Source organism: Manduca sexta, chromosome 10 (genome assembly GCF_014839805.1).
Source record: "Manduca sexta isolate Smith_Timp_Sample1 chromosome 10, JHU_Msex_v1.0, whole genome shotgun sequence".
NCBI lineage: Eukaryota > Metazoa > Arthropoda > Insecta > Lepidoptera > Sphingidae > Manduca > Manduca sexta.
This window is the reverse complement of record NC_051124.1, coordinates 11,924,542-11,944,766: the sequence shown is the minus strand read 5'-3', so window position 1 is coordinate 11,944,766 and position 20,225 is coordinate 11,924,542. Positions and strand designations below refer to the sequence as shown.

At 35.5% G+C, this 20,225-nt stretch overlaps 1 protein-coding gene and 1 long non-coding RNA gene across 4 annotated transcripts in view; one reads left to right on the top strand and one right to left on the bottom strand.

The window, feature by feature from the left end:
* Positions 1-20,225, top strand: part of LOC115453903 (sialin) — a 69,194-nt gene that overhangs the window by 6,967 nt on the left and 42,002 nt on the right. Inside the window, exons 1-3 of one of the 3 annotated variants that reach the window (XM_037437232.1) lie at positions 4,847-4,866; positions 4,952-5,020; positions 19,278-19,447. In XM_037437232.1, the coding sequence (XP_037293129.1) occupies positions 4,981-5,020; positions 19,278-19,447 (210 nt within the window). In that variant the 5' untranslated portion in view covers positions 4,847-4,866; positions 4,952-4,980. Of the gene's footprint in view, positions 1-4,846; positions 4,877-4,951; positions 5,021-19,277; positions 19,448-20,225 lie in introns of those variants that run through there. The other 2 variants (XM_037437231.1, XM_037437230.1) reach the window with 2 other exon arrangements.
* LOC115452707 lies at positions 1,196-17,333 on the bottom strand. The gene is made up of 4 exons (XR_005112172.1): positions 17,251-17,333; positions 14,795-14,908; positions 2,138-2,257; positions 1,196-1,978 (listed from the first exon to the last, which is right to left on the bottom strand). It is a non-coding gene; the product is annotated as an uncharacterized LOC115452707 (long non-coding RNA).

Here is a 20,225-nt window from a genome sequence, read left to right as displayed (position 1 = left end):
AGCGTAAATAAATGACTGAATGGATGTGTGAAGGCCCCGATGAGTTGAGGACATAGTGAAGAGGTGTGGGCGTTGCGAATGTATTCGGTACAGTGTGGTTTGTGATGTAAAAAAAACGTATGAATTTAAAGACGCGCACTAGAGTAATAAAATCGCAAAATATGAATTACTCATATTTTGGTTACAATGGTTTAACCAACACTAATTTGTTTGAAAATTAATAAATTAGCAAAAAAGATACTTTGGTGCTAAAAACATATTTGTAGATTCTGTTTAAAGTAACGTAAGAGCAAAAAAGAGACGAACGGTTAAAGAGATCTGCGCGCTATAATTTGTTTAGCGTTATGTAGACACTATTCTTGTAAAAAGGCGTGATGTAGTCGCAATAAAGACTGTTAACTCCGGTTGTTGAGTCATTAAGTCATGCGAAACTGTGTGTGGTCCTTCGAGCCAGCTTGCTTCTAGTGAGGTCTACCGAATGCACTATAAAGTTACGTAATGTAAGGGCAGATATAATTGAATATGCGATTTCGAAAAGAGCAAATTTCATAAATATAAAATATCTAGAAATGAATTTATATTTTATAACAACAAAACTTCTGTAATTTTTTTGTTGCTAATTGAAGCCAAGTTGTAACCAAAACATATTTTATTTTTTTACACTACTTGGAAAATAATAAGTTTTTCCATTTACTGTACTTTTTACATTTTCAGACATGTGCCCTTTTCGAAATTGAGTATTCAATTGGGCATGTGTGTCGTATGTAGGTATTTGTTAATAATTATTGCATATTTGTTAATTTTGTGTTTCATGTTGCTATTTGCCCTGTCGTTAGCAACAGCTATAATAATTGCTATATTGTTGAAAAGATAAAAACGTTTCGACTTCAAAGTAACCCATTAAAAGATTACGTCGATACATCCTATTACATTTCACTAAGTACTTGCCAGTTGTTTACCAGTGATGTCGATTGCCGAATGACGTGGGTATTTCATTATTCCACATTACTAATTCTATGCAACTGACTACAGACATGTTGAAGTTGCTTTAAGCATTTGACGGATGCAAATTTAAGAATGCTTGCGAAATACTCGTTTAAATAGAATTCAGGACCCGGCGCCGCAACGGAAATGAAATAAAAACGATATAATATATGAAAGCAGATCCAAACGACTTAATAAATATTTATTACCATACATTTATTAACAGGCCCAAATTCCAGCAACCAAGTTCGACAACCCGGAGAACTAAATCCCTTAGCGTTTCGAAATGATTGAAACGAACGAGTTAATTAGAGTTGTAGTTTTTTTGCCGGCACGTAAATCCCGCGGCCCGTTAGCTGGCGCCGGCTCGACCGTCCGCTGTCGCCGATGGTGGCTGGTAACGGTGAATTTTATGCGGTGACGATAATGCAATGTTCACTTGCAGTTCGCTGACTGATTCGTGATTTGATTTCCCGATATTTCATCTCGTATGTTTGTGGGATGAAAGATTTGTTCTGAAGCTAGGACATGTAGAATTAATACATTATTATATAATGATAAATTGATGTGCGGATTAGGAGACGTAACTTTCTAGCATTGAATAAATAGACTTATTATGAGTCAAGCTGATACTGTAGCATGGGGCTGAATGAGGGATTTTATTGTTGGCTTAATATTGGCTTATAATTATGTTATATTCTTACTGTCCCGATAATAAATATTTCTTTCTTTTTCTGTGAGAGAAAACATTTTCAGCAGTCAATCAGTTTTTAGCAGTATCCACATGCCCATAACATCCAAGTCTGATACAAATCGTAACGCGCCATAAACATTTGTATTTCCTTGGTTTATAGCCGGTTTAACACCTGCTGCATTGCAGATGTCATCAACATATTACTGTAGCTCTTTTATTTCCCATGATAAGTGGCACAAACTTCTGAACCGGCGTACACACAGATGTTTCTATGTTTGCATTGTGTATGCAATTTAGTGTCTGAAATTTAAAATTTGTGATCATATAGTCAATAGTAGATTTATCTCGCATTAAAATATCTGTCCAGCTTAACTATACATTATTATAATTTCATTTTGTTTCGGAATCGTTTTGAATATTATCTCCATACATCTAGTATTGCTTTGTCGTTTTTCTTACTTCCTTTTTAGTTGGCGTATTCTTAAGTGTCCATTTTAGATACACTATATTATCACATCAAAACGTACGGATCTTGAATCCAACATTAAGCTCCCTGCTGCCGACTTCAGCCTTTTTTGTCTGTAAAAAATAAATTATTATGTTGATAAGGCTGTATGACTCAACACCATGTGCATCGTTATCTCTCAAGGCGACTGTGACTTCATAAAACGTTCTTTCGAGTCAAGGCCCCGCGGTTCTTTGTTTGCGCACTATCGAAACCTACACTGTAGTTTAATTTTTACGGTTGAAGTTTAATCGGCATGTTACAGGGTTTGCGGAAAAACAATTACGTATACAGTATTTCTGGATCTGCAATATCCATTATTTATTCATTTTTTCTATCTGCATTAACTAATAAAAGAGAATGCATTCTTCCGAAATATGATTCAATTTTGCCTAACTGATATAGGGTCCTTTTTTATTATAGTAAAAAATCTTTTGTAGGCAAAGTTGCAAGGAAAAATTGGTTATATTTTTGTGAATCGTGTAATATACGTAGGTTTTATATATTTCAGTTCATTCCGGAACTCGTGATGTTCATGATTAGTATCGCTAATTCGGTAATATTATATAAAATTATCGATATATTTATAATGAGTGATAATTGAATTGCTAAAATGTAAAAACGTGTGTGAATTTGGTTTGGAATGTTGTCCATTAGTATTAATTTGCAGGCCACCGGCAATGCTTTTCGAATATCGATTAGATAGGTAACAATTGAATTTTATGCTCGCATATTTTATTTAAAAATACTAGCCCTGTACATACTACCCACTGCTGGATACTGACTTCTACTCAGAGGGTTTAGGCCTTAGTCCACCATGCTGGCCTAGTGCGGGTTGGCAGACTTCGTATACCTTCAAAATTCTTATGGAGTACATTAATTATAATTGTTCTTGGGTGTACACTTGTCCTCACGTTGTTCTTCTTCTAAGTTGCAGCAAGCGATAATTCACAAAGAATACACACATCTCCCTTAGAAAAATCACTAGTACTTTTGCGTGCCATTGGGTTTTGAACCTACTGATATCCATCTCGGCAGCCTGTTCCACTCCCTTCTACGCTATCACCGATGGCATATTTTAGTTATATATATTCCTTATAAAAGTTCTATATATTATATAAGTATTTAAAAATGAAGACCAGAAAGTGTTGATTACATTTTTCAGACAGTCATGTTTCTATATTTCTAGAATAATTACTTTTACGAAGAAGATAGACACAATATGAAAATTTACCATATACTAAGAAAGATTAATCAGTATTAAAGAATGGAAAATTGAGAAAAATTTAAGATATTTTATACGTGGTTGCTTTAAAAATATATACTATAATTCTTAGAATATAATGTAGGCACTTCAGTGTTATCATTCTGCATTGCTAGGTTTAATTATCTATTATTTGAAGTACTTTTGCGGGAATTATGATATTATCAAAGCTATTAAAGTTATCCGCATTTATCTGAGTGACCAGTGATTCAGTTACTAACACGTAACGTTTGATAACTTATACTAAACTCTCGGTCAATATAATTAGTGAGTGTTTCAATTGTACACCATTTAGGAAACTTTGTCATTAAAACTGTGTAAATAATTGATTCTGCAAAGTATTTTTATACTAAAAATTATTTGATCAAGCATTTTCAGATGCGTGTTTTATTGTATCAGCTGTTTTTGAATTTTATGACACGTTGTGACGTTAATATTCCGTTTTCGATATTGGCACTGCTGTCATTTTGTTCAAAATGTAATGGTAATTATATTCCTAATAATTTAAATTGACTATCGCCTATAGTCGATACATCTGTTTACTTACAATAGTTATGCCATTATCTATTGCAATAACGGTGTGAAATATTATTATTAAGTAGCCTATTTACATTTTATCATTCGTTTTATAGAACACTGGTTTATGGCATATTTTTTTTGGGTACCATGACATGTACCCAAAAAAATATATGCCATTTGTGGCGAGGGCTCCATATAAATCGATTTCTTCTGGTTTCTCTTTTATAATTTATATAAAATCTATTAATAATTAGTACAATTTACAGACCGCATTTATGCATATTAGTAGTACCTTCATATTTTGTCGGATTCCGTTTCCGCAAATATCACCCTTCGCCACCCAATTATCGCCAGTCTGTAATACTACAATATATTTTTAAAACTCTTATAAAATTTTGCACGTGGCTATAATATGTGTAAGAAAGCTTCCAAGATAAAATGCATTGCTTCTTCGTGCCCACACCTACGAACCGAATACCAATGCGAACGTTTACGTCAAGCCCGAAGATACGCATTAGACACAACTGTTTGCAAAATACAAATACGACCCCGTACAAAGCTGTTTAACTTTCTCTACATACTGAAGTGTTAAAATCACGGTCCACTTGCAAAAAAATATGCAAATATCAGTCAGCATCCGTCACCGATGGCATCTCATGCGAAATAGGGTTACTAATATGTGCGTAGTAAACTCGAATGCGTGTAATCGAATGGTTTTAATTAAAATGCCTTTCGCATACCGTGTATTAACAACCGTTGTTGTGTTTCTATTTAATGTCAACTGTTGGTGAATTTTGTTCAGTTTCGTATTAGGTTTATGGCTCGAAGGACCATTTTTGATACGGTTGTTAGTGCTGCAGCAATTTTAAGATTTGTCTTCGTTCGTTGTAATTTCTAATTGTTGGTTTTTGTATGTCGATGATTAGGGAGTAATTTTATTTTGATTACTATTATAGGTTATTAAAAATATTTTCTTTTATTACAGAACCTAAAGTCATTCCAAAGGCGCGTACCATGGCCAAAACAGAGAAGTCATTTCCAAGAAATTTCACAGGTAAGTTCATAAACTGTTACGCTGAATTATACGCCGCGGCCTCTAGTTAAAAATAACTATTATACTTTGTATAGAGTACTTGATCTTGTACAGTAAAAATAGGTTTTATTTACCAACGAAAACTTCGAAATTTGTTTTTTCACAAATTTTACAAAACGTAAATCATTTTAATCGCGCTAACAAATCGGATGAGGCTGTCTGGCATAACATTGGCAACATTATGAAACGGCCGCGGCCTTTCGTGACGTCTGCCATGTTTTGGCACGCAGCCATATTGTAAATAAACGCGCCAATCTGCAACATGTCTGATATTTGCTTTTCCGGGGTTTAGTAGACATTCAAGTTTGTAAGTTATTAATTGAGTCGTGTATTCCACAAGGAATCGTTTGTAATGTTTGCTAAAAGATGCACGCGCCAGATAATCTAAACGACATACCCTGCAGTTAGATTCTATTGTCAAGATAGAACAAGGATTAAGGTATGACTCATCATAATGACATACTTTATTGCATTTCTCAGTATTAAGCCGCTTAAGGCCAAGACCGCTATAAAACATAGCCAAAGTTAATCCATAACCTTGGCTATTATACAAAAGAATACATTAAATTCGCTAATTTATTATTTACGTTATTAGGGGTCGTTTCAATGTCATGTCGGTTGGAAGCGCACATGCCGCCATAAATCTCGAGAGAATTTATTATCCCGTGGATTTTTTCAAAATTCGCGGTTAAAATACTAAGACATCTGCGCTGACTTCCAAGTCTGATTTTATTGTTTTTTTTGCTATTTTTGCGTCGTTAAGCCATTATTTTAATTTTATATTGGATGATGTCTGACAACTGACAAAGCAAAAAAACTTTGGGCTTTATCTTGAATATGATTTTATTCGTGATGCTGAGAGATATTTCAGACGTTGATTTAATTGCAAATGTATTAAATGACTATGATTTTCGTAAATAGGTATATTTATATTATTTTCTATATTTAATAAACACACAACTTAGACAGCTGCCAATCCAGGGGTTGACAGCGGATGGAATTACTTCATTCTAAGCGGAATAGGCTGAACCATAATATTTTCTTAATACTTTCACCAAAGTGTAACTTTCTTACCTAAGATCATGTCCCCGCGTGTAGGTTGTTTACTATAAAAATATTTAAAAGTAATCACGCACTGAAAAACCGCAGCATGCGCACGCGCATCCAAACTCGGCAAGCATTGTATACGACCGCAGATAGCGCCATGCTCGGAATGCGGTCATCCTTGGAATCATACCTTTTTACGATAAAAATAATGTTTTATGTAGCGAACGAGCCAGGTTACTTTATGACAAGTCATCAAGGCCATTGACCCTATTAAATACCATTAAAATCTGAGTGCTTTGCTGCAATTACTGGAGTTCGATTATAAATGTTGCAGTAAACTTCATAATTATTATCTTTAAAAGAATTACTTAGAAATACTAATATGTTTTTAGATAGCTTCAAGGGCGAAGGCAATACTAGTTTGCATCCAGTAATATTTTCAAATAAGCTAGATTGATACAACAGTCACAGACAAAAGCTGATGACAGCCGTTTCATGTCCTGTACTTCAAGAGCTTCCATTACACGATATGCGATGCGGGTTTTTTATAAAAACGATTAGGAAGCTGTTTTAACGCAAGGTTAATTAATGCTTATTAATGCTTATATCAATAAGTACACAATTTTAAGATAAGCGTTAAAAGAACAAGGAACCATCCTTGTTTTTTTAATTGCTTTGAATGACGAGACGAGATTGCAATTTGCCTGATAGTAGAAACACCATCCAAAACCTTGAATAATTACAAAGTATTGTTTGGTATTCCACTGCGCTCGCCATCCAGAGACGTAAGATGTTAAGTCTTATTAGTGTATTAGGCTTGTATATTAGATATTGGCTTGGGATATATTTTGGTATTGCATAGTGACTGTATAAATAAAATTTATCATAGCGACTCGTTACGACGAGTGTAACTGCAATAGGGCAGGCTTATGTATTGTCAGTAGCCAAGTCAGATTTCTTGTTTGATCTTTTTTAAACTATAATATTCAATAGCCTAGTCAGTTAATAGGAAAGCATTCGCATTTGTATTATAACGTGACCAATTTGTGTATGTCATTTCGCACACAGCGGCACTTTTGATCATAAAAAGGTTAACAGATAAATGAATCAAGTTGTAATATACTAGGTCAGTATGATCAGTACGTACGGTAAATTAATGAGAGCAAAAAAATTGCGGGGACTCCGCAAAAATGATTGACAGCGATATGATCACTCGACTTTCACTAAACAGGTGAACAAAAAATGCTCTACATATGTTAACTAATTATGAAATTAAGCGTAGGAAATGTAGCGTCCCACTGGCCTTTAATTAATTACAGATTTTTTTATTAATAGACATCAATTTCTCGCACATTAGTATTAAATTATTATCGTTTAATTCAAAAGGATTAATTTAATGAATGAATCTCATCTCACTTTTGCTAATGTAAATGCGAGTTTGTGAAAATGTTGGGATGTTTGTTAGAAGTAAACTGAGAAATAGGTGAACGGATCTGGACAAAATTTGGCATTCACACAGAACATGTCCTGGATTAACACAAAGGCAAAAAAAAAATTATCCGGTAGCGAAAAAAATAATTTTTATTATGATTTTTTAAATCGATGTTGCTTACATTGTTCTAATAATTAAAGACCGATACACTACTTTACGGAGTTTGTGGCAGGGGAGGCTTTCAACGTGGGCGAAGCCGCGAGTAAAACCTAGTATAAGTAACATGTGGCAATGACCAAATTCATACATATCAACCCTATACGATGCAAACGTGTGTCAGAATACGAGGTTTGGAAGTCGGGTCCTTACATACGAGAGCTAGACGTAACTAAAATTCTATCCGGAATCAAACCTCAAGGCTTTCAGTTTCATGATTTATATTTCAAAAGTAGAATGAAGGCGCTTTTATATATAACATATATGTTGTTCTTATATACATAGATAACACAGAGAAACGTGTTTCAAGTATGTATTTACAAACTGATTGTCTTTGGTACTAATAAATATTCTTAAAAGCCTAATACAAAACGTAATGGTATTAAAATGTAGTGCATATCTAAAATTACACAAACATTACTGATTATATGGTAATAATGAAATAAATTATGTAAAAATACACTGTTCATTTTGTGTCTTTGTACGTCGATGAACTCAACACCAAGTTTTCAACAATCTAATTCAATACGACAGATGTTCTACAAAATACTCTAAGAGCCTTTTGCACATTAACACGATTCGGCATGACTTTTTTCGCCCTTAGACTTGCCACTACTTCCCTTTTAAGCCAGGATCAGCAGTAGTACGTATTTTATCGCAGATCAGCGACGAAGCTTGCCGAGTCTTGACATTAATCTGTCATTATTCTGCAACGAAATTAATAAAATAGAAAGATGGAAAGGAGTTGGAAATATTAAAAACACTACATACGATTCGACAAGCGATAAAGGAGTTATTGCTTGCTACGTTAGCTAGTAAGCTATCTATTATAAGCTTAGAACTATCATATGGTAAACACAATAGTCCCAATGAACGATAGGCTAAAATTTATAGCGCATTTTTGGAGTGCCTTGATCAAATTGCTAAGTATTTGTTGTTCCTATAATATATAGCTTGACAACATTTTTATTAATTCTGAAACCGTGATAATGTGCTTCACGACAAATAGTATAAACGATATTATATTTTTTTCCACACACCACACAACTCAAGACGTACTGTTGCTCATGTTAGATGAGTTAAAGGTGTAGTTATTTCACTCTTACAGCTAAGTGGTAAAGCATTAAAAATATTTCGCCACGCACTCTAAGTAGCTTGTAAACAATGTGCTAATGGCGAGCGGTGCCGCGGTACAAACATAAATCATCTATTAACACCACAGTTAAAATTCCGCACTCGTCAAATACACTGGAAGCTATTGTTTCTGTAGGGCCGCCATGGTTTAGGGCTGCTTTGTGGGAAGTACTCGGTTGTTAGGTTTATTTGAATGAAATAATGTGTATATTTTTTTCTCTAACCAATCACTTGATTGTTGTTTGATTTATTTTACTTTGATGCTATTCGTGCGCTCCTCCATTAATTTTCATGATTTGTCCTCATCAATTGCTTTTTACTGAGAAGTACGTGGGTATAACAGTAAAGCCACGCTAAAGACATACTCGTCTACGGCATGAATCGGCTGCTCCGTCAGAAAACCACCTTGATTCCGTTCCGTATCCCTTGCCGTATCCCGTAATCCCTATTCCTACCCTTCAAGGCATAATGATTTCTATAATTTTGTGGTTATTTATGAGCATTATTTTTTTAAATTTTACTCGTTCGCCAGCTAACACCCATTTACTCATTCGCCGGTTTACGCAATATTTTTTTATCGTCTATCTCCACTACTTCCTCTAACTTCACTACGAGGGCATACTAGACTTCATTATCATTCTCCGTAACCCCAGACTGTCCACGCTTCCATCGTGGCCGCACTAGTTGTCGAGTGAAATGTTGTGTACTTTACGGTGTTGTAAAGTGGACGGTAATGACGTTTGGCTAATTGCTTTCTTCATGTTTCGTTGTAACGGGATCGAGTATTGCATCTTTAATATTTTCGATTTCCTCTTGTTGATTGATTTTAGAGTAGTTTTCTTGTTTTGTTATGTTTTTTCTATTCTTGTTTTATTTGGGTATGTGCTAGTTTTGGTTTTTAATAGTTGATTAACTAAAACTGTCTCTTGAACCGAGCTTTTAAGCAGAGTATGAGTTGTCGAAATAGTGCCGAGTATGCAAAGTACCAAGTTGGGTACTCGGTCCATCTCTATTAGCTGGAGTACTGTGGATATTGGACTATTGCGAACATGGTGAAGACGCCTTATATTAGCTCGTACCCATGAATCGCGCTCCGAGAGCACAACTAACAAGGCTGGTCGACAATGCTTCTTTTTGTCGTTCAAGAAATGTTCAGTTATATTAGGATTGAATTATTTAAACAAAGTAGGATGTTGTTATACCTACGAATCAATGCAAATGAGTCAACTTACTAAGATGCTATTCATCAATGAAGCAATGATAAACACAGTAATAATTATCAGTGTGGTCACGAGACATCACATCATCGTGTGGTTTATCCTTTCCATGACTTATGAAACCTATGCTTTATTTTAGTACCGCATAGACCACAAACGTATGGATTCTATTGGAAAACGACCGTAATCAACATTGCGGTTGGTTTTTGTTTAGTATTTATTATATATTCATGTGTGGAAAAACCGAAACAATGTTAATATTAGAGGCTTAGATCTTACAAACGATGCTGGCATTAAAATAAATTCGCTTCTATTCAAATTCTGTACCTACCCATGGGCGCTAAGATTAGTTTAAAAGAGGTGCATCTGCACCTACGCTATACTATGTGATATCATTAAGTTTTATTTTTTAAAATTCTAATCACGCGGGTTTTTGAAAATGTTTTACTTATTATAAAAAAGCCTCTGTAGTCGACAGTTCCCATTGTTGCAGATTTATTCAGGGACATATTTTTGTGATATATTTCTGGGCATGGAGGTGCACGTGCATCTACTTGCCTCTCTTGCGGCGCCCATGTAGCTACCTATAGGTGCACAATGATGTTTGCTTTATTGTGTTCTGATATCAAATTGTAGCCAGTGGAATGAGGTGGCATTATTGGACTTCTTATATCTCAGGAAGACGAGCGCTGTTATATTTGCAATGCTTAATAATTTACAGTCGTGGGTGGTATTAATGCTATGTGTGCCTAACCGTGGCATCTACCATATTTTTTTTATGCGTGCACAGCGAAGTGACCTCACTGTATCTGATGGTAAGTGTGGTGGGATCCAATAGAATGTCGACGAGAGATGATAACTCCTCGGCAGTTTGAAGAATGCTGTGTACTCCTTTTAGTTGGTTGTCCATCAAAATATGACCATCGTATACTACTGTTTAAACTCAATGTTCAACTCAATCTACTGGAGAATCTAGCAATATATAAAATCCAGATTTAAGTATTTATTACCATTTTATCTTGGCCGCCATTTGTAAATTTATAAATTCGCAAAAAATTGCTGGCAATTATAATAATACGGATTTTTAATTAGTATTTATTAATATTGCAGTGCAAATAAAGATTTCTTTTAAAGGATATGTTAAAGTTGAATCTGAAGGCTGAATGAGAGATTGTTTATGTCCCGAAATGGACCGACATTGCATATTTCACTATTTGTTATTTAGATTATTGGAAGGTTTTATTGTAATACAACGTTTTTGTTTTTTTTTTTATTTTGTGGACCTACTTATAATTGATTTAGAAAGGTTCTGATAACATTCATAAATTCAGAACAGTCAGGTACGCAGGAGATAGTAGATCGTAGAGTGCACATTGTATAACACAAAAAAGTCTTCAACTGAATTTATATCAATCAAATTAAAAACATTTTGAAGCGTAATTAGTGGGCACTAGTCAGGAAGTGTAGGGAATTCAACTTCTAACTGGCAAATGATTCAAAACCATTATAATAAATTAAATGATTTTTATTGCGAAGCCTTGTCAACCTTCATATAAAATATAGTCAGACTTCAATTGGGTAATAACATCGTAGTACGTTTTTGTTACTTCAATATAAACAATTGTAGACTTGGTTGCGCATTATTATTTCATAGTTGGACGCGTAACAAAAAAAGTCGTGAGAACGACTCGCGAATCGCGATCGTAAAAACGCGGAATGTGCTTGCGCCTGCGCAGTATATTTAATTATTCTAGAATACAATTTTTAAACTAGAAAGTTTTTATGTTAAAAAAGAGTGACGGCGCGGCGTGTGTTCCGAAACTCCGATCACGTGACACGTGATTTTTTTTATTTATAATGGGGGTGCGTGGGCGGTAGGGATATCATAGATAGATTACGACTTTATACATGATTTTTATATAGATACTTCTAAAATCATTGTGTTCATACGTTTTTGTCACCTTAGAAATCGCCATACATTGCAACTTCTACACTATCCAGCGATAACTCGATAAAAAGTTATATTTTTTTATATAAGCACGACAAAGTGTGGTCCATTAGAATATTGACTGACGAGAGATGATTACCCCACGGCAGTGGACACAATTATGCCGGCCTGTGATAACCAGATATCCACAGATTGATCCCGGTACACGACACACGTGGGCCACTATGGCTGGTTTAAACACGTAACTATCCGGGCGGATATAAAATATATCCACCAGAAAACACACTATTCTTATCAAATACACGTGCAGCACCAAAATTATGATAAGTCGTATACTAGTTTCCATAACCAGACAAACGCTTCAAACGTACCCGTTTTTTGTGAATGAACTGTAAACATTAGCTTCATAAATATTTACATAATGTACACGTGGGTGTTCCGCCGTTATTTGTAAATATATAATTACTATTGGCAAAGATGAAACCCGGTTGGCAGTAGCGGTTATCATTTCTATTTGTATCAGGGATGTCCCAGGCGTACGGGTTATTTATATCTGCAGATTTTTGATGCCGGATGAAGCACGTGTTGTCCATCTGGCGGTCAACGTCGCTCATGGTCATGTCTGTATGAAAATTAAATTTATTACTAGCTTTTGCTCGCGGCTTGTCCCGTGTGCAGGAGTTTTCCGGGATTGAATAGGAGCCTATAATCTTCCCAGGGTCTTTAACTATCTCCATATCAAGTTTCATAAAAATCCGTTTAGTAGATTTTGAGAAAATCGATAATATACAGACAGCTTCTGGGGACTTTGTTTTATATGTATAAATTTATGCATAACAGTTACAGTACTAAAGCGATGTTATATATACAAATTAGGTATTCATTTGGTTTTGTTTTGCAATTATTTGGTTTTGGAACATCGGTTTCAATACATGTGTAGGCCATTTCTGTGAATTCCTGCAGGTGTCTAAATGATATACTCGTATTTAGGGTAATAATAAAGTATTTGACTTGTATTTTAAACACATTACCCTTTTATTTATTATTTACATTAAAATTATTATAGGCAGGGAGTAAAAGCTTTGCTGTTGCCTTTCATAAAAAAATAAATGACACTCGTCAGAAACTTAATTTATTTTACTAAAATTTCTGACAGGACTTCCAGAAGCCTTGAGTAAATGACTATAAAATCAACGGTTAGGTGTTCTCTTGGACAAACTGTGCCACGGTCAGTACTATCCGTAAGTCATTTTGTAAATAGCCCCGTCGCCTACGCAGGCCGATTGGTCACGTGCTAGTTTGTTATTGCAACTGTTCGTTGTTAGTCTAGTGTCGTCGAACTTAGGTCAACTTAGCTTACTTGTCACTGGGTTATTGCATTGATTCGCGATGTAGTGTGAACGCTAGCGTGGAATCGGTAAAGGCGTCTTGTGATGTCTATTGAAATATTTTTAAGAAGCTCTTTTTTCGCAAGGATGACATTGTCACTATCGCATAGTCTTTTTTTTGAGCTTTGAGCTCGATGTAGCGACTGCAGGGCCCTGGAGGAAAGTTGAAAGAGGATAGTTGCGAAGGAAGTGCTGGGGAAGGAGAAGGGTCTTAGGATCTTAGGTTGGGCGGAAGGGAGAGGGCCAGGAAATGCTCGCGAGTCCTTATAGGCCTCAATGTGAATTTGGCAACCATGACGTATACACATTTTACTATATACCTAGGACCGTGCCATAAAGTCCACCATGTATGGGCGTGCATTCAATATTATCGTATAGTCGAATAGTTATATTGGTTATGAGTCTTAAATTGTAATATTAGGTTGCTCAGGAAAGATGGACATTCGAAAGGTCGCTAAGCTAATTCGCTAACCTCATTTATTTCTAAACCTGTAACTGTGGTGACCGTTTATTGGATATTCATAGTTTGCGTGCGTTACGTCAAATAATTATGACATAGGTCATCGAAATATAGAATCAACTAATTAGTCATCCGTTTTATCAGTCTTCTACGTTTTTCTTAACTATTTGTACCGACTTACCCAGAAGGATATTTGTTAACTGCATAAACGTTATATTCCACTTTCCTCCCCTAATAATATATTTACCCGTACTCACGATATCGTTTTATCTCTGGTACTCTGAGCGGATGGTAATTAGCGACACCCGGCCGCGTTGGCGCGGAGAAAGTGATCATTACCGGAGTTTGTTGTCGCGTCGACAGTGCGCGAATGAAAGTTCACTTGTGTATACAAGTTTTATTAATGGTTCGCGGGAGGTCCTGTAGGAATAAGGTCTAGTGGCCTGGATTTTATTGGAGTGGTGTTTGGCGTTGGTTTTGTAAGAATAAGGCAGCATTTCGAATACGTTCATCAGGCGTTTCTTAAAACGCCTGATAACGATTTTGGACATTGTACTTCTATATTGACTATCGCATTTTTGAAATATTTTTTCCATAGAATTAAAAGTAATATGTATACTTCAGAAAATACTTTAAAATTCAAAAGAATTCTTTACTTACGCATCTTAGAATATTAAAGTAACAAAAATCTTAGACTAGCATTTCAGTATTTTATTTTAGGTGATGGCGCACTGTTATTGTAAACGTTGCCAATTTTCTTTTCCTTAGTTTTTTGCACATGGGGCCGTAAAATGTAAAAAACAAGAATAAACTGCGTCGTCAACATCGTGACGTCAATAAAGTTAGAGGTGACGTTATACTGCGAGACGCAAAACAAATTAAAAGCCGCTAACCTTTGATATTCGGAAAGGTGTAAGCCGGAAATAATACTACGCTTAAGTTAAGCGTTTGATCACACTACAACGGAAGTGACGTCGATTTTTAGCCGCATAACGCTGGCCGCATATCTGCAAACAAAAAGTAATTCTATTCACGCTTGGCCTGCTCCGTATGATGCTTCTTTTTGGCTTCCTCTCCTGCGGCGTGATGTTAAAGCCTTCCTGTTTGAGCAGTCTTCCTGTCAGCATCTTGATTTCCTTCTTCAAGGCCCGCAGCATCGCCTTTAGGGCGGAGTTTAGAGCTGCCGCGTTATTTGCGTAAAAATAAAAATCGAATTCGGTTGATTTTAGTTCCCGTACTAAATATTACCGCGGTTTAAAATATTAATCAAATTCATCACTACTCAACATACATTTTATTGCCCGTTTTAACATAAAAAATAAGTAAACAATGTATGTCCTTGTGACATTTATTAAAATTCGTGTCTGATTGCGTAATGTAACTGTTAATGATATGATAATACCGACCGGTCCAAGACGGGTCCGCAGCCTCGGCGACCTCATTCGGATTCTGTATGGATTAGCAACAGCCTATACATTATTAGTGGATAAACCATGTCACCTCCTATTAAGTTTTAGCAGTATACAGGATGAAAAATACGCATAAGTCTTGGTTTCCTAGAGTCCCCCCTGAATATGCGTACTTACGGTACTCGGTGCAGTGCCTTAGTAGTTAATGCGTACGCGGTCAGAGTATGACTATTGTGGTGAGATCCTGGGTTCGAAGAACGGCTCGGGCTAAAAATTGTGACTGGGTTTTTCCATCTTAAAAATTACTCAGACGCAGCTCAGCGCCTGATCTTTCTCTGGTCATGTAGGATTGCTGTTTACCGGATTATGAGAGTGAAGGAATAAAGAGAGCACCTATGTTTTGCACTCACTCATGTGTACTACAATATCTCCTACATAGCTGGCTGATGTTCGTTCATTTAGGCGCCATGGTCAAAATTCAGCTAGGAGGGATTCACTTACTACATTTTGTCTTGACATCAACAAGATAGTTCTGTGCTGGTACACAATGTGTACCAGCATTTAGTAATTTTTTAGCATGTGTACTACACATGCTAAAAAACTATAAATTACAAATGCGTTGTATATCTAAGATTGTTTAATGCATAACCGTATTTAAGATGCTAATGTCACTCGCAAATCGTCCAAATATTTTTGCTGATTTCTTATCAAAAAGTCGCCAGAATGCCTTGAAGAAAAATCAACAATATTATTTTAGACCTTAAACACTACAAACTTGTTGCGCAGTACCAAGTTCTGGATAATACACAACAATAATATCTAGTATCGTGATCTAACATGGCGGAGTCGGAGACCTAAAAGGCGAACAATAGTCACAATAAACATCGTTATGTGTTTTGGGAGACGTTTCATGAATAGTTATTGTAAATAACCAATAGTCACATGTTACCCATCCCACAGAACAGTAATAATCTCTAATGTTGGTATTATAACAGTAGAAGGTTTTGGTTCACAAGTAAAAAGAAATCGAACACCACGATTTTGTGGTAAAAATATCATTTGATTGACGTGGTTGACTTGAAACGAATAATAAATTATACTTATCTAAAATTCTATTGAAAAAGAGAAAAATTCAAAACAGTAGACAAGATAAACAATAAACGAGGTTCTCAATATTTGTCCTCAAAGATCTCCAGTAGGGAAGATTAGAGGGTAGGGAGGCATTTGCCTAGCGGGACAACTTGCTCATAAAACTTCTATACTGTTATAGTGTTGTAATAAAAGTATTATTAAATGGCGTAAAAGGTTATACTAGAAAGGATCATAAAACTCCTAATGTAGATCAATCTGGGTTTATCGCATGGCTACTAATAAGGCTGCAATAAAATGTATTAAGTGATAAATGTTGGGTGTCGCATGTAATCGCACTAAGAACAAGCTTATGCATTAAGATAAAAAAAAACTTGGTATGCATGACTACTGTTTACTTTGAATTTTAATACGTCCTTACTGAATAAATATTATGAGTAGGTACTTATATAATTTTATAATCAAGCTCGAAAAAGGAAAACTTAAAAAGAATCACATCAAGTTAATCGATGAAGGCGATATCCTACCGATAAAATGAACACCTTGCACAATCCAAAGCGTAATCAGCTAGATGACGATACAACTTTCAAAACAAATAAATAAATATTCAAATTATTAACTCCTAAAACCGGGGAAGAACTCTACGTTTAAAAAACATGTTAATTCAATATCCCATAAATAAATACGTTTAATGGCAATGAGTCATCCAAAGACGTTGCAGAGATTACAGAACTATTGTTATTAAAGTAGCTAGATCATTTCACGGTTCTTAACCCAGATAATATTCATTAAGATACATTTGATGCGCACGTTTGTTCAACCAGGATACGGATGTTTAGATCAGCACTCACCAGATTATATGAAGCTTCTAATTACAAAGCGGTCGCTTCATTCTGCACTGGCAACATCGACTGCCTTTGCCAAATATAAAACAAAAATTTTTTCTCCCCCTTGTTTTTTAAATTGATTGTTAGGTATAAATTTTTTCAGATGTCTTCATCTCTAGTCACTTTGTAAATCCTTCATATCATAAGAAGAACTCTGCTAAATAGCCTTGATAGCAATGTTTATTGAAACCGGATTGTTATGTCATAAGAGAATTAGTTGCACGGTTTGTTTGGTGATTTGCCTTTTTCGCCCATTCCCACGGAAGGTTTGTTTATAAACATTGGAGTTAGTATTGCACGTGAAATGGCCACTTAAAAATAGATGTGGAATTTTGTACGTAAGCCTTTTAGTCTTCGTCGTGTCTAGTTGGCAATGCCGAAAGCGTGTAACAAGGTCGGGTTCATTGCTACTTTTTTTTTAGTCTACGTCGCGTTGGACTATTTCTGGATTCGATAGGATGTTTGGATATCATCTGCTGGAAACGTAGGAGAGGTTTTCCAGTGGATACACTCAAAACAAGTCTTTCATCTCTTCATTGCTGCACAGTTAAATTATTTTGGCTTCAGGCTTACATAATTATTATGGTTCTCTTTTTTGAAGATTAGTAGTATGACGTTGTAAACAATTAGCTTATTGAATGGCTGTAAGTGGGTCACAGTCAGCCATGCCGCGATTCCGAGCGCATTGACGATAAAGGGCTGAATAAACGTAAAGGGCTTTGTATATGTAAAGAACTGATAAGAGTTATAAAAGAGTTTTAATTAAAAACATTGCCTTGACCTGCTACCAATATTTAAATTACATTCATTTTGATAAGACACACTGTTGTTTGACTTGGTAAATCTGAAGAGAAAGTTTAGTTCTGCTGCATATTCAGACTCACAATCCATATTGTTCTTTAATCTAGGTGATCGTAATTTGGAAAAGTTCCTTTAACTTTTGTCCATTTTGTCGATGATCCTTGATGAAGCTGAAGCATCGAGAGGTTTCGAGATCTTGGAGCAAGGAGATCTCTTGTCTAATCTTAGCAGCTCCGACAGCACTCAATTCGGGCACTGTTTCCATCATACGACTTTAACCATCAGTTTAAATAGAATAAAACAAAAAAGTAGAAATAAATGTATTCATATTTATGAAAATGAACTACATCGTACTACTAAAACATACCTGTATTATAAATTCATGGAAGATAAAGCGTAGTTAAGTGATGTGGGCTGGATTTTTGCGATGTTTGTGTAATTAACGCTTTTTTCGTGTTAGCTACCATGGTTTTATGCAAGCATGCACTTTAGAATTGATTTCCTCGAATTCTTTGCAAAATAAAATAAATCTAAGGGACAAGCGAGGATTATAAAAGATCAAGTATGGCGTCATTAAAACGCATCGTGTTCAGTATTCAACAAGGCGCCGGTACCTTTTAGGAAATAATAAATCTTTTGATTGCGTAGTTAATCACCGTTCGCGATTATCATCTTAATCAGCAGGATGACCAGCATGTGTGCGTCAATGCGTTTTTCCCAACATTATTGCGTTCTGTTGTTATTAGCCTTCATTACGACGTCACAAAAAATCTAAATTATCTTTATTTAATTGAGAATTGTAAACGGTCTTCATAACTCAATGTTGTATACCGAAATATAATATTTTATCATTATTTGCTATGGTTATGACGCTATTTACGTTTTTTTAAGCTAAACTCCCCACGCAGACTTTGGTGTCTATAATTTGACCAGTTGATAAAACAATTGTTTGAATTGATGAGAGCGTTAAATAATTTTTTTACTAGTTATTTTTTACAAATTTTGATAATTTAGATTTAGTGTGACTTTCTCATCATGGTAAGCATAATAGATGCTAACGAAAATTGGCAGCATTATCCATGTTGTTAAATCTGACGTCATCATTAGAAGTTAAGTTTCATGCTAAGGAAATAAATTCCTTACCATATCAAACTGTAACAGCATATTTACCAACTGCTCTCTTGTTACAGGTTGTTTAACATGCGTCCAAGTGTTAAATATTATGGTGTTACTCGGCTTTATGTTGAACTACGCGCTGCGAGTGAACCTCACCATCGCCATTGTGGAAATGATCTACGATGACAACGACAACCACACCGCCATCACCAATATCACGCTCGGCTCACACAATGTTACTGAGGTAAGGAGTAGGAACCTTCTAGAATATTTAAGATGTGCGATAGAATGTCCACTTTTGGTTACAAACCATCCTCACAGATTGTCAGATAGACCTAACTAGATACTAAATATTATGTAACGTATACTGAAAATAAAGTTTGCCTTGTATCTTGTACAACTATAGTTGAAGGCGTGAAAACGATTTCTTCTTCTTCTTTTCGTATTTCCCTTAAGGATACTTTTGTGTTGACTTAACATGCCTTGGGGAAATCTATAAAATAAAATGTTGCAACTATTAACAAAATATTAGCCTTATATACTGTCCTACTGTTGGGCACGGGCCTCTTTTACTACTGAGAGGGTTTAGGTCTTAGTCAAACTACGCTGGCTTAGTGCGGGTCGGCAGTTATCCTTCGAAATTACTACGGAGATCTTTTCAGGTATGCAGGTTTTTCAAGATTTTTTCCTTCACCGTGAAAGCGGGCGATAAGCTCAGAAAGAATATTCACATAAGACTAGAAGTCAGTGGTGCGAGCCCTTGGGTGTTGAACCTTCGAACATTCGTTTCGGTAGTTCCTTCCATTCCCAACGAGGCTATCGCTATTTTTATTATTTGCGTGAATATAGCATTAATTATTAGATACTAAAAGATGATAGAAGGGTTTGAGAAAGGATCAAATTATTAACTTTAAGCCGATCAAGTTAAGTTGCGGGTACTGTATTACTCATGAATAACTTCTTATCTATTTCCGCCTGTCTTATCTACGCGAAACAGTCCTCTGCCTGACTGATTTCTTTTT